The sequence below is a fragment of the Artemia franciscana genome, chromosome 15, assembly GCF_032884065.1.
Source record: "Artemia franciscana chromosome 15, ASM3288406v1, whole genome shotgun sequence".
Classification (NCBI taxonomy): Eukaryota; Metazoa; Arthropoda; class Branchiopoda; order Anostraca; family Artemiidae; genus Artemia; species Artemia franciscana.
In genome coordinates this window covers 29,923,949-29,942,691 of record NC_088877.1, presented here as the reverse complement: position 1 = coordinate 29,942,691, position 18,743 = coordinate 29,923,949, and the positions used below count along the sequence as shown (strand labels likewise).

Below are 18,743 nucleotides of genomic sequence, written 5' to 3'. Positions count from 1 at the left end.
ATAATTATAAAGAATAATAATTCTTTGAAAGTTCTAAAGAAACTTTAGCATAAAGAGCGTTGTTGGAGATGTTGTAGCGTAAGCAATAATTTCTGTTAGTTTTAAATTTTAATGGTGCGTCTTAACGGTTTTTGCAACTATTTTACCGAGTCATTCCTTTTTATAGTTTGTTACCCAGAACTGTTGGAAATACTGGTAGTCGGCGTTTATCTTCCCCCTCCCAGAAAACAATCTCCAAAAATACCCCTGCAAATAACACTCCTCAGGGAAATTTTTCTCTGGAAAATACCCGCCATAAAAATACAACACGTGGAAAATATTGCCTCAGAAAATACCCCTCCCCGTGGTTCATTGGTCTGCAATCAGTTTCGGCTTGTAAAAAAGGTACTTGAACTCTTAATTTCTGATCTAGTGAGCACCATCTGAAGGTTTTGCAACCATGAGTTGAAGATGTGGATGAGGAAAGGACAGCCATCTCCTACACAAAATAAATTCTGCTCATTTTGGGGTTTAATCTTACTCTTTACTTTCATAGCTACAGTGTACACCAGAAATATTCCCAAAAATAATAAAGGAGTAGATATCAATATAACATTTTTATTCATTTATTTGCTTCATTTGCAACCCCCACAAAAAATATCCTGGTTACGGCCCTGGGAACTATACTTCAGCCTTCATACTGCTCTCGTCTTTCCCTTAGAACTAATTATTTATTTATATGATGGCTCAATTAGACCTAGGATTTGTCGGAATTAAAATACACCTTTGGGGGCAACTCCCTCACTCCCAAAATGCAAAGCAATCTGATCATTGTAGAAGTTTAAGAGCCTTTTTAAGTTTTGGATTTTTCCATTTCTTACCGATAGTATTTGTTATTGGGAAATACATAAATGTTTTTCATAGGAGTTTTCCGCATGGGGAGATGGTTGTTGGGGGGAATTTTCAGTGGGTAGTAAATTTACAGGAATAATTTTGCTTCAGTGAGGATGTATTTTCTGAGGATATTTTCCAGGGGAGTACAACCACCACAACCAGGCAAAAAAATGTACCCAGACAAAAACCTAAAGTATTTATTGTATCCAGATGAAAACCTAAAGTATTTTTATTTCACAATAAAGACAAAGTAATATGAGAAAATACTGAATAAAAAAAATTACATACCGGGGGCCTGCTCTCCTAAAACTCGTCCCCTCTATACACACCTTTTTAAACACAGTTTAAAAAGCACTTTTTAAATCAAGAGAATAATCATATTTATTCTATTTGACTACCACTACTAACAACTCACCTCAGCACCAAGCCGCCAGAAGCCAACACAGCTACGCATACTCATCGTCCATTCCAATTTATTCCAAGCCTCCATCTTTAAATTCTCCCAGGAAGTTTCCATTTCCTTTAAATCACCCCACCTTAACCGCGGACGGCCTGCTTTCCGTTTAGGCCTAGACGGTTGGCCGTAAAGAACAGTCTTCGGTGTGATGTCATCTTTCATCCGCAAAACGTGTCCTAGCCATCGCAACCTTTCTCTCATTATAGCCCTATAATGCGGGATCGAACCGCACTTTTTATATAGCCTAATGTTAGAAATACAGTCAGTCCGCCGGGTACCCAAAATAATCCGAAGGCAATTCCTCTGGAAAACACCTAGCAAACCCTCGTCCGCTTTTCGGAGCGCCCCCATACTTCAGAGCCATATTTGACCACTATCATTAATGTAGTTTCCAATATTCTAACTATGGTTTGCAGACTTATCTTCCTGTTCTTCAAAACTTTTTTTCAGCTGTAAAAAACACCCCGAGCCTTGGCTATTCTACTCTTGACATTTTCACTGCTCCCACTGTCTTTACTAATACTACTACCAAGATAAGTGTAGCTGTTCAACTGAACAGCCTTTTCGTTACCCAAACGTTTTTGGAAAGCTGAATTTTCCAAAAACTTAAAATTGTGACTATAAAATTTCTGAATTTTGTCAAAAAATAAAGAAGTAAACATGTGGACCATCAGTAAAGCCGATTATAATATCAAGTTTTGGATATTTAGAAACAGAAAAAAAAAGCAAATACCTGAGCAATCGCGTAGCAATGAAATCGCGAGAATCACGACAAGAAATTGGTTTCTCATTTCAGATCACAGAATCATAACACTTCAAGTCGAAAACTAGTTTTTCTCATCCTGTATTACACTTATTCCACCTCACGTTACCTAAAATTAAAATTATTATAAGAGCTCTTTTTATGAACTCCATGACTTTCTAAGAGTCTATAGACACATGAACAAATTAAATGAACATTATAAGCTGAATTGAAAAGTGAGGTACCTCCAGAAATCTCTAGAGTTTTTCATACAAAGGAAGCTTTTTTGATTACGTACGCATATATCTTCTTCTATATATATAAAAATAAGTTGTCTGTCTGTCTGTCTGTGGATCAGGTGACGTCATGTTTCTGTGTTGACTGACGTCATGAAATTAGTTGTCGTCATTTTTGCTTTGACGGTGACGTCATTAACGGTATTTGAACGCAAAACCGCGCAGTTAGATGAAAATCCACCTGGACAGCGAGAGTCAAAACATATCAAAACTGAAAATGATAGCGATGATGATTGGGTTTGGGATTTTGACTTGGATAAGGTCATCAATGCCTACCAGATTTAAGTTAAAAAAACAAAGGTTCGTCGATATGTACTTCATAGTGACGCTGAAAAATAAAGAAGAAAAAGAAAACTGAAAAAAGAAAAAAGGTAAAAAACTAAAAAAAAAACTAAAAAGAAAAAACACTCAAAGAGAAATTACAGACCGGGACACAAATGACGACCGAGACAGAGGGAATATAAGTGACGACCGGGAACCTCAAAGAGAAATTACAGACTGGGACACCCGGACACAAATCACGACCGGGACACAGGGAATATAAATGACGACCGGGACACAGGGACACAACTACAACGGGGACGCCGGTGGCACAGGCGGGATATATAAATGACGACCGGGACACAGGGATTGTTCGAATAGAAATTACAGACCGGGACACCGGGACACAAATGACGACCGGGACACTCAAAGAGAAATTACAAACTGGGACACCGGGACACAAATGACGACCGGGACACAGGGAATATAAATGACGACCGGGACACAGGGACACATCATTAGAATAATGAGGTATAGATCTGAATACGGATTGTTTTTCCCATGGACAATTATATGTTGCATTTTCAAGAGTCAGTAAACCTGACAATCTATTTATATGCACAGACAATGGGACAGCGAAGAATGTTGTATATTCGCATGTTTTACGTAGTTAAAAACATATATTTATATCTATCTCTATTCACAGGTGGGACACAGGGACACAACTACAATGGCGCGTAACTAATATGGCGCGTAACGACTTACGCGCTCGGGGGGGCTTGGGGGGGCGCGAAGCGCCCCACCAACTAGGTGTTGGGGTGGCGCGAAGCGCCACCCCAACAGCTAGTATATATATATATATATATATATATATATATATATATATATATATATATATATATATATATATATATATATAAAATCTGCTAACAGTATTCGTTCAGAAAATCGAAGGATCATCACATATCCGAGTTTTTTTGGAAGGATATACACATTAGTTTTTTCTGATCAAGGACACACTTTTCGTATAGCCTACTGTTGTATGTATATGGAAATACAGTCAGTCAGCCAGGTACCCAAAATAATCCGAAGGTAATTCTTCTGGAAAACGTCTAGGAAATCCTTATCCGCTTTTCGGAGCAGGCCCATACTTCAGAGCCATATTTGACCACTATCATTAATAGAGCTTCCAATATTCTAACCTTGGTTTGCAGACTTATCTTCCTATTCTTCCAAACTTGTTTCATACAAAGTGGTATTACTTTACTTTCCAGAAGTCTCTACAATTTTTCATACAAAGGAAGCTTTTTTGATGGCGTAAGTATATGTGTATGCATCAACGATACAAAAAATTGCTAACAGTATTCGGTCAGAAAATCGAAGGATCATGACGCATCCGAGAGTTTTTCCGGAAGGATATACATATTAGTTTTTTCTCATCAAGGACACACTATACATATTAGTTTTTTTTCTGATCAAGGACTTGCCGAAAATTCAGATTATTCAACCAATAAAATTGCTGTAAAAACATACTTTAACATTAAGAGTCGTCAGTGCTTTTTTTTAACAGTGATTAGACGAGTTTATTACAACAAAAACATTCCATTTTGGAGGAAATAGTATTGGAAGGTTTATAAAAAAAAAGTTTATATTGATTCTGACCAGAAGCAATAAAAGGTATATTTTAGGTCACAATTCCCAAACATTTCCAGGAGAAAGGGATTGATTGGACTAATCTCAAACATTGAGTCCAAACATTCTGACCAAACATTTCCAGGAGAAAGGGATTGATTGGACTAATCTCAAGAGATCAACCCCCTCCCCTATATTTTCTGGTGTAAAGATCTAGTTGCAGATTGAATAGCATATTTCTAATTTGTTAAAGTATACGATCCATTTGTTTGAAAGTGCATTCAAAGAATGCAACTATTTTTGTACTTGCAGATATCGCCATCCATTTCGGTCTTCAGTCAAAGGAGAGATAGGCTGCGTCCAAGATGGTTCCTATTTGATCAAAGTCGGAGGTCCCCCAGTGGAAGCAGTTCATATCACCTTTAGTAAGTTTCACTTTCATTACTTTATCCTCATCGCTTCTTCTAGCATACACGGAAGTTTTCTAGCTAGACATGTGCCGTGCGATGGATCAGGAAACATGCCTGAGTCAGATAATTACGATTTTTCAACCATATCAACAATATAAACTGGATGGCCTTGAAATCAGCAACTGTCACTACCAAAGCAGCAATTCCCATACAGAAGAACTGACCTAATCATCATTTACTATACGCCAATTTTGGGAGAAAAGGTACTTGTCAGTTCAGCCTTGGGCTTTATTTTGGATAAGCAACCATCAACAAATTTAAAACAAGCAACCCTTGCCATTTGATAACAAGAGCACTACTTATTCAAAAATTCCCATAGGTTTTACTTTCTTTTTATATAATCCTTCTATTATTTATCAGATCTGAAAAAAAAAAATCTTTATTTTTCAACAATTGCCTGAACAAAAGATTAACTAATGCGGATAGTAAGAATTCACTGGAGCGCATGACATGAAAAATCAATAATGCAACTGATTTTTGCACACCAATATTTCTTCTATACGGAAAAGAAAATCCAGACTCAAGATTTATGAACGACTAAAGAATAAGAGCTAAGAGCTCATATGGCACTTGTGACGAGGTCGGGAGAGCCAAGAGCTCATATGGCAAGAGCTCTAGCAAAATTCTAAGAATCAATAGATTAATTTAAAAGGAAAATCAGAGGCTTAATGCCGATCGGGATTTAAAATAAGAGATATATGACACGAGGACCTTCTAAATATCAAAACTCATTAAGATCCGATAACCCACTCGTAAGTTAAAAATACCACAATTTTTCTGATTTTTCCCCTCCCTTCAGCCCCCCAGATGGTCGAATCAGGGAAAACGACTTTATGAAGTCAATTTGTGCAGGTCCCTGACATGCCTACCAGTTTTCATTGTTCTAGCCCGTCCAGAAGCATCGAGCTGGCCAAAACACTGGACCCCCCTAACTCCCCCAAAGAGAGTGGATCCAGTCCGGCTACGTCAATCACGTATTTACGACATTTGCTTATTCTACCCACCAAGTTTCATCCCGATCTCTCTACTCTAAGCGTTTTCCAAGATCTCCGGTTTTCCCCTCCCCAATGTCACCAGATCTGGTCGGGATTTAAAATAAGAGCTCTGAGACATGAGTTCCTTCTAAATATCAAATTTAAAAATACCTCACGAACGGTGACCTGTTCTAAAATTAAAAATACCTCATTTTTTCTAATTTTTCCGAACTACCACCCCCTTCAACTCCTCCAAAGAGAGCGGATTCAGTCTAGTTATGTCAATCACGTATCTAGGACCTGTGCTTATTCTTCCCATCAAGTTTCATCCCGATCTTTCCACTCTAAGCGTTTTCCAAGATTTCTGGTCCCCCCCCCAACTCCTCCCCAATGACACTGGATCCAGTCGGGATTTAAAATAAGAGATCTGAGATACGAGATCCTTCCAAATATGAACTTTCATTAGGATCTGATCACTCCTTCGTAAGTTAAAAATACCTTATTTTTTCTAATTTTTCAGGATTAACCCTCCCCCCAACTCCTCTAAAGAGAGCAAATCCGTTCCGGTTATGTCAATCACGTATCTAGGACTTGTGCTTATTTTTCCCACCAAATTTCATCCCGATCCCTCCACTCTAAGCGTTTTCGAAGATTTTAGGTTCCCCCTCCAACTCACCCCAATATCACCGGACCCAGTCAGGATTTAAAATGAGAGCTCTGGGACACGATATCCTTCTAAATATCAAATTTCATTAAGATCTGATCACCCGTCCGAAAGTTAAAAATACCTCAATTTTTCTAATTTTTCCGAATTGACACCGACTCCAACTCCACCAAAGAGAGCGGATTCAGTCTGGTTATGTCAATCACGTATCTAGGACTTGCCCTTATTCTTCCCACCAAGTATCATCATGATTTCTCCATTCTAAGCGTTTCCTAAGATTTCCCCCCACCCAACTCCCCCCATTGACATTGGATCCAGTTGGAATTTAAAATAAGAGATCTGAGTCACGAGGTCCTTCTAAATATGAAATTTCATTAGGATCCGATCACTCCTTCGTAAGTTAAAAATACCTCATTTTTTCTAATTTTTCATAATTAACCCTCCCCCAACTCCTCCAAAGAGAGCGAATCCGTTCCGGTTATTTCAATTACGTATCTAGGAGTTGTGCTTATCTTTCCCACCAAGTTTCATCCCGATCCCTCCACTGTAAGCGTTTTCCAAGTGCCATAAAAACTTGAATGACCACCAGTATCCCTTGAATTGGGTAACCAGCTTCTCTTGTGGCTTTTACACAACTAATATTTTTGCCAATAATTCAGCTCAGTAGTCTGTTATTATATATAGACGAATCATGTCAATTCAGTCATCTGAGGAAAAATCTATCTCAAAGAGGCCCCTCCAAAGCAGGAGAAAGGCAAATAAAAGACCAACTAAGAAAAAGATCAAGAAAAGGCAAATAACATGGAAAGAATACGAAAATAAAAGATATCATGCTATTTTGATGAGAGGTGACTAGATTTGAGGTCCCTTTCTATACGAATACTAGGCCCTCAGATAAGACTGATTTACGTTGAAAGCCTTGGAGCCAACTATCAATGAACTTAAGTATTGATTTAAGGAGACATTTCCATCTGGTAATTTCCGCCACCCACATGCATAGATTAGTCATATCATCTATGGTGGTTTGATGCTGAATGACCCTGAATATGCGCAACTTTTATTCTACAAGGAAGTATATAATTTAGTTTATTCCACTAGATGTTCGTGTTGCATTCTCTTGGGGGATTGTTCATGGAGAGATAGGATGGAGGCACTGTCGAAACTTCGTCGCAATCCTGGGGGGGGGGGGGGGCAAAGTTGGAGCCAATATTCCAAAATCAAGTGAAAATGACAGTAAAAACTGAAAAATGAGCAATTTGACACCATGAAATTCCTATACAGTATTATAGAAGTACTAAAAAGATACTTCATAGTACTAAAAGGTAATTTTATACTAAAAAAAACTGATCCATTCCTGTTGTTGCTTAAATTATGCAGACTTATCTTGGTCTGGGAGATGAAATTCCCCCCTCCTCCCCGCTTTCCCTTAGCAAATTACGCCCCGGGGGATCTCCAATATGTACAAATCTCCTCATTTTTCCGGCCCAGAGTCTGCCAAAATTCCTAATCAAAAGCTGAGGAAGAGTTGAGCCTCCCTCTCACTCTCTCTTCAAAGAAAGGTCAAGCTCCTTAACTTGTTACTTCTTGAATTGGAAAAAAAAATATTTGACCCTCCGTAATTCTTACAGATAAAATGACAAAGGAAGATTATTAGAGATAACCCTTCCCCTACTAGGCTCAGGTCGCTTGTTTGCTTCCGACTTCAGGCGACTTGTCGGTCAACCAATATTTACTTAATTTTTTGTTAACGCAACTGTTGAGCTTATGAATTGGGTCGCTCACCTGACAATGTAGTCAGGTGGGGCCTTATTAGGCTTTGGACGCTTGTTGGCTTGCGAGTTCAGGCGACTTGTTGATCAACCATTTTTTTTTTTTTTTTTTTTTTTTTGTTAGCGCAATTGTCTGAGCTTATGAATTGGGTCACTCGCCTGAGACTCTAGGAGGGTGGTTACTCCTATTAAACTTAGGTTGCTTGTTTGCTAGCAAATTCTGGCGACTTGTCAGTCAAACGCTATTTAATTGATTTTTTGCCAACTCAACTGTCTTCATAGAGTCTCTTGCCTGACTCTCTAGGCAGGCGGGTCCTATTAGGCTTTGAGCGCTTGTTTGTCTGCGATTCCAGGCGACTTAATGGTAACGTGTCAATTTTAAAACTTGGTCAACCGGACAGATACTCTAGGCGGGTATGCTTCTCTAAAGCTAACACACACACGTATTTGTCCAATAAGAGAGTCAAAGTCACTTCCGCCGTTTACCCAAACACTTGGAAAACTCAGGTCTCCCCGTTCACATGTGAGTCCACGGTAGTCCGCCTGAGACTCTAAGCATCCATGATAACCCTTATTCCGTGACTATCTACCACAATTCTGCCTTAAGATGGATGGATGGACTATCTATCAACAAGTGAAATGACATCATTTTTGGACAATTCTCAAAAAGGCCATATGCCAGCTTTGCCTCTCACTCAGACTATCTGTCTTGGCCTTTTCTCCAATTAGCCATTGCTTGATGGCGACTTGATTTTAATTCGTCTCAGCACTTACTTAGGGGGGAGATGCTCAGAAAAGCCACGATATTTGTGACCATTATTATGAGTTCCTGTAGTTTTTGTTTCACAGTCCTTTCTGTAGTACTGATGGTACAACCATGAGAATGTATCAAGTCCCAGGCTCTACTGGAAAAAAAGTCTAGAATGATATTACATCTGTTATGATCTTAAAAAGCCCCTTTTTTGTTTAAAAATCGTGTTCAACGAACTTGATAATTCGGAATGAGCTATATCCCAACATAAAGATTAGCTCACTACAGGTAAAATCTAATATTTTTTATTTATTTAGAAGTTTATGGCTAGCGCGTAAAACAATAGCTGCAAAAAAAATTAAGAATTTTTGTTTTGAGCATATATTACTTTCTTCAATATGCGGCTCCATTTTATTATTTGTCATACAGGAGCCTTGTAATCATTCATATGTGGGTAGAAAAAAGTACTTCTAACATTTAGCAAAAAAGAGAGGAGCTTTGTCGCAAACCCTCCTATGAACTTAATGACTACCTACTTCACATGCATTTTGTTTCTCAGATATTTGTTTTTAAATGAATCGTATTGAATTCACGGACGTAATAGAAACTTTATCTTTGTTGAAAAGGCTTTTGGGTAAAGAGGGAGCCACCCTCGAATTTAGGGTGAGTTCTGTTCCTTTAAGTTTTTACGTCATTATTTTCTTTCGTCTAAGAAATGTTTCAACTAATTTTCTCCACCTTTGAAAGGAAAGAATTTAAAAGAGCCATTGATGAAGATTTCGGCGCTGCGTCTAGACCCAACAATTGTGAAGTGATGCCCTTGTAAAATCCTCATCGTTATCCATTCAGAATCATATTGCATTTTTTTATTCGTTCAACCATAAATTCCCATGGGATACAACCACGAGATGAACTAGAAAAATGTACGCTTTTCAAACAGTTCGTTTTATCAAACTGTAAGTAAGGAGTGATCCGGCTCAATAGTAACCAAAGCTCTAAAAAACGAAATTCTGATATCAATAGATACATCAAAAGAATCAACCTATTATGTTCATTCCAACTATATAAGATACATTTGGTTCAGTGCTACCCATAAAAGGCAACGAATCTGAGAAAATTTGCCTCATTTTTGAAGGGGGGGGGGCTGTCAAGCTAGAAGGCATGCAGATTAATGGAAAAAAACAAAATCAAGAATTACATCCTACAAGAGAACTTCAGGGCCCCCCATCTATAATGATTACTGGTGAGTGAATAGAAACAGCCGATTCTAGCTCTTGTCAGCACCAGTTTCAGAAGACTAACAAGTGAAAATCCAGTATCGTTTTAAGACATCTGAATATTCTGAAAGTTCCCCTTATTAGCTGGGTCGTACCCACTGGTCTTCATCGTTGTGAATCATGGACAATAAAAGCCAAAAACAAGTGTTCCCTTCTCACATTCGAAAGCGAGAAGTCGTTGCTGCATAGGGACGATTAAATACCTGACCATGTCACGAACAGAGAGGTCAGAGGAAGGCTAAGGTCACCAGATACACAGAAAAAGAGCAACTACACTGTTTTGATCGCGTCAAGAGAATGAACCTTGTTTGCCAACCCATGATCTCGCTCAAGGGAACAGTTAGAAGACCTAGTAGGCGGTTGATTGATAACTATGATAGGCAGCGTATAGTCCAATTATCCAGCAGCGCACCTGATACATACACTTATAGAGTACTGAATTACTGGTGTGTGGAATTTCGAAAGGAAAAAAGGTACTTGTTAATTTTACAGAACACACGAAAGAAGTAAAGTTAAGTAAATTCTAATGAGATATATCAAATATAATACTTTAGTGGCAAAATCATGGGATATACAGCAGAAAATTAAGCAAAGTGGGCCGCCCCGAACGCAGTATATTAAATACCTAGCCTAACCTAACAAAAATACCAATTCTATACATTAAATATTTAATTCAAGTATATCTACAACGTAGTTTTTTTACTGAGCCTAAGCTAATTGTCTCCAAATACAGAAACCTAAACCGGCTTTTGTCAGATCTTGCAGATCAAAATTCTTTCGTGTATTCCAAATAATTAACAATTACCCAGCCTCAAAACGTTCAATGAGACGTATTTGGCCTGTAAGGAGGGGGGCATATGAGTCATTTAAGTATTAATTCAGAGAAAAAACTAAAAAGTTTCTTTGATAATATCAGTCATTGTGAACCGATAGTAGGAAATTGTTAATTGTCACCAAACAATGAAATTGGAGTTTCACATTGAAATATTAGCCTTAAGTTTGTGATAAACAACCTGAATAGTCCTTAGATATAAACTTCAGTGGAAATAAAAAAAAAAAAAAACTTCTGGGAAATATTTTGAAGGCGCTTTTTGTATAGCCTCAGATTTGTTATGAACAATAACGGATATGATTTAATACCGACTTTGGAGGAATCAAACAATACCTGTGAAATGTGTGGGCTACCCAACTTGTTTTGGTTTTGAACTAATAACATAAATCCAAATTTAAGCATTTTTTAACCTAACCTGCACTAACCTTATTATAAATAATGTTAGCACTGAGAAAATGTAGTATTATTTTGTCGAAAACGGCGTGGAGAAAACGTAGTAGTATTTTGTCGGAAACGACGGATAACTCGTACTTTAATTGAAAATTCGTCATTTTTAAGAGCTTAAGAAGTCTTAAATTTGAATTTGTAGTAGAAGCGATTATTATATTCGTAAAGAACATAAAAAAGACATCAAGTGGTATGTTGGCTTTATTGGTAAGTCAGTTACATGAACTGTCATAATTTTTTGAAAATTCATCATTTTTAAGAGCTAAAAAAGTGCTTAAATCTCAATTTAATGTAGAAGCGATTATTATATTCGTAAAGAGCATAAAAAAGGCATCGAGTAGTATATTCACTTTAAACGAAAGCCAGGTATATGATTTGCTATAATTTTACCTATATTCCAATATTAGCATTGTATCTGTAATTAAAAATCACAGAACCCAAAATATGCGAAACTTTGGTAGGAATCAAACATCACCTATGACGATGTACTGAGATCTTCATTATTTAAAGTTTAGCAATTTATGACCATTCCCTAAATGACGTCTGTACGCTCATGAGCAAAAAGAAGTGCAACTAGTCTACATAAGTGAAGTTGGGGACGAGGGGGAGGGGATTGAAGGACAACTAGTGTAAAGCCCCAACTTTGGTTCCTGCAATCATACATATCCGAAGCCCTTGGATAACTCTGATTTTTAACAATATATAACACGTCCACACATTGTGAAATATGTGTTGAACGTGTTTTGATATTTGACTTCTATACTGTAATGCCAGAGCTCGTGCACTCTTGTTGCAGGAGGGGCCCGAGCCTAAGGGCCCTACTTTATGCCCTAAAAGCGATTAGACTGAAAGTCTTTATGTGACGGTGATTTCAGCACGATGCATTATACGTAAACTTAACAGCTAAAATATACCTATGAAGAATCTGTTTTATATGGATCTACTTGCACAATCATGACCATTAGCCTGGGGGTCGGACCTATCATGTTGCTCCGGAGGCACTTGTTTTACCTTTCAACCGATCTGATTAAAAAAGATATTTTGAAACTTTAAACAGATGTTTTACGGAGGTTAGGGGCAAATGAACGGCAGATTATCCTCCAATTCATTGCAGCGCTTAAGATGGCAGGGAGCCCTAATCCGGTTCTTTTTTCTTGCAAAAAAAAATGTCTTTAGTTTTAATTTCTTTTCCTTTCCAATGTCATAGATACGAGGGGAGGGCTGCCGACCTTCCCAGCTCCTAGTTCTTTAGAATCTAGTCAACCTTTTTAAATGATAATGATTTTGCGGTGAAGTTTAACTTATATAATAATGTCCGTTAAATAAAAAATCTTTCTTTCTTAAAAATCCTTGACCCCTCCCCTGCATTTTCGTGAACTCGCGCCCCTGATTGAAGCTGATCGGTGTTGTAAATGATCCACTCAACTTAAAAGAACAAAAAAAACTGAAAAATACCGCAATAGACTGAATTTAAAAATATGTGTGTTTATAAAAGTGAAACCTTACAAAATAGCTCTTCTGCTTGAATGAAGTAAAACAAAATTGTTTTCAGCTTCACAACTTTGCTGAATCCCAATTTATAAGGTTTTAAAATATGCAAATATATTTCCTAAATTTTGAAAAACAACATTGATATGGCTCAGAATTCTACTGCATTCAACAGGAATTGCATTTTGAGAACTAAAGGCAGAGAAAAAGCAACTGGTAACTGAAAATTAAGGTAAAATGTTGTTTTGTCAAAATTTAAATATGGTGTAGACTTGTCATATAGGCGAATTTCAGGACCCTCTAGAGGGAAAAGGAGTGAAGGTGGGTAGTTTAAAATCCCTTCTTGGGACATACAAGATAGCAAGAAGTCACTAAACTAGAATTTTACCAAATTGGGATTGAGCAAAGTTGTGAAGCTGAAAACGATTTTGTGTACTTCATTCAAGCAAAAGATCTATTTTGCAGGGTTTCGCTTTTATAACACACATATTTTTAAAGGTCAGGACCCTCTAGAGGGAGAGGGAGTGGAGGTAGGTACTTCAAAATACCTTCCCGTTACATACTTCAACCTTTAGACCCATCCCTGAAAGTTTCATTTTTCTAACCTAACCCCTTTCCGAGACAGCCAAAAGAAGAATTCTACCAAACGTTTTTACTTAATCCTGAGAAACGCTTATGTGAACAATCTATAAATTCATATATTTTAAATCCCTTACTTTGTATTCAATATATTATATCCAGTCATTTTATAGTCACTTTCTACACATAAACTGTTGACTGATGCAAGGTCGACCTACATTTGAGGAATTTTCGGTTCTTCTACAGCCAGGAGGCTTAACGCACCGCTACCGCTGCCAAACCTTAGCTATCAATAAATCTAATTACCGAATTTTAGTGAGAGATAATAACACCTATAATACATTGTTTATACGCAAAATTTTTCCAAATTAATAAATACTGTGGCCCATTGTGCTTTTGTTAGGCATTTTTTTTAAACAACTAGGCCCAGTTGGGCAAGTAAACTTTGCCCAGCGAAGTGGGCAACAACCTACTATATTTTTGATCAACTATTTCTAGCTGTGAAAAGAGGGCTCAGTGACACTGTGCACACACGCGAGTTTATTTCGAGTCAATTAATTTATGGGCTGTCATATGTGTAAGGAGCAGGGGCGTAGCTCCGGTGTTTTTATTGGGGGGGAGGCTGGCAAGAGGGTCCCACATCCGAAGAGTCAAGGGACATGGGCTCTACGATTATTTTCCCCCAAATTATTGGGAGGGGGCAGCTGCCTCCTTACCTCCCCCCTCCAGCGACTCCACTGGTAAGGAGACAGAAAAGCGGGTTGTACGACTATCCATGCGAAATGTAAAACTTCACAATTTTCTAGTACTGCCCCATATTTTCCATTGTGACGCATAACACGCTTAAATCAATGCACTAACAAATCTCATTCTTTGCATTGGAAGGGGGAGGGGTATTAAGAATCACCCCGCTTGTGTCTCTATGCCAAGGGGGCAAGATTTTTGCTGGTAATTTTATTTACCAATTTGCCACTCTAACTACATTCCCATGTTTGTTTTGTGATTTTGACCCATTGGGGTATGAAAAACCTTATTTCCGTTTCAAGAGAAGCAAACATAATCTATGTTATTTATTGGTGCTGCGTAATTATTTGCTTGCTCTTACTAGTCACAGGTAGCGCAAGAGCGAATGCCTAAGTAAAGAGCGAAGTGGGCAAATGTATGTTTTTTTTTCACCAAGCCACTTTGCATGGAAGAAGTTGTCATAGACCTTTGGAAGGGGGTCATTCATTCGGAAATTGAAAGTTTTAGTGCCCTTTTTAAGAGTCAAAAGTGATCGCACGGCAAAGCCTTTCTCCCTTGCACCTTTTTTTGCCAAGGACATCCGTTCAAAATTTTGAAACATTCATCTTGTTCAGCATAGTTAAAAGGTCAAATAACTATGTCTTTGGGGATGACAACCACACCAGAGTCCTTAAGGCGAGGGTTGTAATTTATAAAATTCGCTCATTGCTTACATGTAGCATTCGCTATCGGGAGATGTTGGACCTTGCGTGTAAAAAAAGGCCACGGTCATGCAGGTAAAGCTCTCACAGAATGTTGATGGGAGCGTTGATCTAAATCAAAACACACTATGTGCATTTGGGTTGTCAAAAGGACGCATCTCAAGAGTGACTTAAATGGAGTATTAAGTTGGAAACTTTAGGGAATAATGAGGGGGTGGGGTGATCAATTGACCAAAAGGCAGTGTGGGCACGTTACTATTACTAAAACTACTATTTCTTTTGCGATCACTACAAAGGCTGAGGATATTAAGATGAAATTTTCAGGAAATGCTCAGGGGAAAGTTGAACTAAATCAAAACACGACTTCCAGTTCAAAGGCATGATGAGGGGGTGTTCAAATGACCAAACGACATTATGTGAATTACTACAACTACTAAGCTAAGAATTGCAGGGATGACGCTCCCCCGTGCCTTCTAAATAGCTGAATATAATTTACACTTCACTGAAAATAAAGTACATTTTAGATGTTTTCTCTGTTTTTCAACTTTAGTAGATCGAAAATATTAGGACTTTCAGGGACGAATAATATGAGTATATATTAAATTGTATATCCACACTAATTTGTTTAGCTCTACTCCTGTTAATTTCTGATCGTTTTGAGTTTAACTCGGTTATTTATTGTAATGTCGGTTCGTTTTGGGTTTCATTTATTAATTGATGGTGATTTATGGTAGTTTACGCTTTAAAAATTATTTGACTTCATTTCTGCTGATCTTGGTTTATTTTTGCTCATCTTTGGTTCATGATTGTAGGTATCGCTGCAACCAATAATATAACAAGCACCGTTTCCTGACGCAGAAACAAAATGTTAAGAGTCAAAAGTAGTTCCATCTCTGATCAGACCAGACATCAACTGCTGCACGATTATATGTCTTCCTCCTTCACTCTGAACTGTTAAAAGTTTCACTCTTTTACCCCCTTCCGTGAAGTCCCCATTTTCTTTAAATCCTCTCTCGTGATAGTCCTTTATATTCAATCATTTCTAGATAAATATTTTGGGTAAATTATAATAAATCATAAATTACCATGCATGCTTAAAAAAGTGAGGAGGTCACTTAGAAGTCACCTCTTTGGTTTCCTCTAATAAGGTCGTCCTCTTTTTCTTATGTTTCAAGTGATTTTTGAACCTTGAGTACATTGAAAGGTTGTTTTTTTCTGAGTATTGAAGACCGCTTGATAGTGGTCCTTGCAGAACGCCATGTGAATTCCGGATGATACATAGATTGTATTATAAATAATAATAATTTATCTATCACCCACTTCACAAAAAAGAGGTTAAGTGGAGTAAAATACAAAAGAAAAACAGCAAAAGGAATACAAAAGAAATAAATTTAATCAAACAGTTCGTGGTAACCGGCTCAATAGTAACCAAAACTCTAAAAAATTGAATTTTGATATCAATAGCTACATCAAAAGAATCGCATTTTAATGCTGATTTTTAATATATAAGTTTCATCAAGTTTATTCTTACCCATCAAAAGTTACGAGCCTGAGAAAATTTGCCTTATTTAGGAAAATAGGGGGGAAACCCCCTAAAAGTCGTAGGATCTTAACGAAAATGACACCATCAGATTCAGCGTATCAGAGACCCCTACTGTAGAAGTTTCAAGCTCCTATCTACAGAAATGTGGAATTTTGTATTTTTTGCCAGAAGACAAATCACGGGTGCGTGTTTATTTGTTTTTTTTTGTTTTTTTTTTCTTTTCCCCAGGGGTTATCGTATCGACCAAGTGGTCCTAGAATGTCGCAAGAGGGCTCATTCTAACGGAAATGAAAAGTTCTAGTGCCCTTTTTAAGTGACCAAAAAAACTCCAACGCTCATTTTTTCCCAAAGTCAACGGATCAAAATTTTGAGATAGCCATTTTGTTCAACATAGTCGAAAACCATAATAACTATGTCTTTGGGGATGACTTACTCCCCCACAATCCCTGGGGGAGGGGCTGCAAGCTACAAACTTTGACCAGTGTTTACATATAGTAATGTTTATTGGGAAGTGTACAGACGTTTTCAGGGGGATTTTATTTTGTTTGGGGGTGGGGCTGAGGAGAGAAGGCTATGTTGGAGGATCTTTCCTTGGAGGAATCTGTCATGGGGGAAGAAAAATTCAATGAAAAGGGCGCAGGATTCTCTAGCATTACTATAAGAAAACAATGAAAAATAAACATGAAAATGTTTTTTCAAATGAAAGGAAGAAGTAGCAATGAAACTGAAAACGAACAGAGATTATTACGCATATGAGGGGTTATAAAAATACTTTAGCATAAAGAGCGAGGTATTTAGGAGGAGATAAATACCTTGCTCTTTATGCTAAAGTATTTTTAGTAATTTCAACTAGTTATTCTACGGCCTTTCTGATTCAGGGGTGATTCTTAAAGAATTGGGACAAAACTTACGATTTAGTGTAAAGAGCGAGGTATTAACGAGGGTACAAACCCCCTCGTATACATAATAAAAATATAAGGTTATGAAAGTTTGTTACGTAAGTTAATTCTTAAGTTACGTATATTTTTTACTAATAAAAACGTTCGTTAAAAATTAAAAGTTCTAGTTGCCTTTTTAAGTAACCGAAAATTGGAGGGCAACTAGGCCTCCTTCTCCACCCCTTATTTCTCAAAATCGTCTGATCAAAACTAAGAGAAAGCCATTTAGCCAAAAAAAGAATTAATATACAAATTTCATTTTAATAATTTATGTGTGGAGAGCCAAAACCAAACATGCATTAATTCAAAAACGTTCAGAAATTAAATAAAAAAAAACTAATTTTTTTAGCTGAAAGTAAGGAGCGACATTGAAACTTAAAACGAACAGAAATTACTCCGTATATGAAATGGGTTGTCCCCTCCGCAATCCCTCGCTCTTTACGCTAAAGTTTGACTCTTTGCCACAATTCTACTTTTTAAAACAATTAAAAGCTTTAGCGTAAAGAGCGAGGGGTTGCGGAGGGGACAACCCATTTCATATACGGAGTAATTTCTGTTCGTTTTAAGTTTCAATGTCGCTCCTTACTTTCAGCTAAAAAAATTAGTTTTTTTTTATTTAATCACATACAGAAAAAAGATGGATAAGGCGATGAAAACATCCTAGCCTATAAAGCGCTTCAATAGCTCAATTCAATTCTTCGAAGTCTTCGAGAAAATGTTTCGAAATGAAGCAGACTCCTCTTTCTGCTACTTTTAACAAGTAATTGCCAAACAAAGCTAAAAAGACGAGTCCGTTTCTTAGCCTGATTTGCCCAAAGCGTCGCGATTCCTTGAGGAAGAAGGACTTACAATAGGCGGATTTGGAAGACAGGGCCCAAATTTTCTAATCACGGTTAAATTGACAGCGTGATAAATACATATGTAAAACGAATGAAAATAGGAAGCTTTACTAGAACATAATCAGTAAACTTTTATGTACCTTAATTTTGTCAGTCAAAGGGAACACATGTTTAGATTCCAATCTAAGACAGAAGCAGGGCGAATATTCGCCCTCGTCAAGACTTGTATTTTCTCATTGAACGACGTGAAAATCGACTGTTTGCCTTTTGCCAGGACCTAATGTAAGTACCAGAAACCATAACATTTTCTCACAAAGAACAAATGCAGATAGAGTTTATTTTAAGAGTATGCAAGTTTGATTAAACCACAAAGTGGGCTAATAATCTTCAGGAAAAAAATTTCTAGCTTTGCTCTTCAGCCTTTGTTTACCTTGGATGGGATGCTTATAATTTGGTGCAATTCTAA

The 18,743-nt window shown here is 37.4% G+C and overlaps 1 protein-coding gene across 4 annotated transcripts in view; it reads right to left on the bottom strand.

Moving 5' to 3' along the window:
- Positions 1-13,773, bottom strand: part of LOC136036316 (uncharacterized) — a 106,729-nt gene extending 92,956 nt beyond the window's left edge. For all 4 annotated transcript variants that reach the window (XM_065718467.1, XM_065718469.1, XM_065718470.1 and 1 more), the window contains exons 1-2: positions 13,650-13,773; positions 2,064-2,202 (exon numbers count right to left, since the gene is read on the bottom strand). In XM_065718467.1, coding sequence (XP_065574539.1) covers positions 2,064-2,121 — 58 coding nt within the window. In that variant the 5' untranslated portion in view covers positions 2,122-2,202; positions 13,650-13,773. The remainder of the gene's footprint in view (positions 1-2,063; positions 2,203-13,649) is intronic.
- Positions 13,774-18,743: the final 4,970 nt, after the last annotated feature.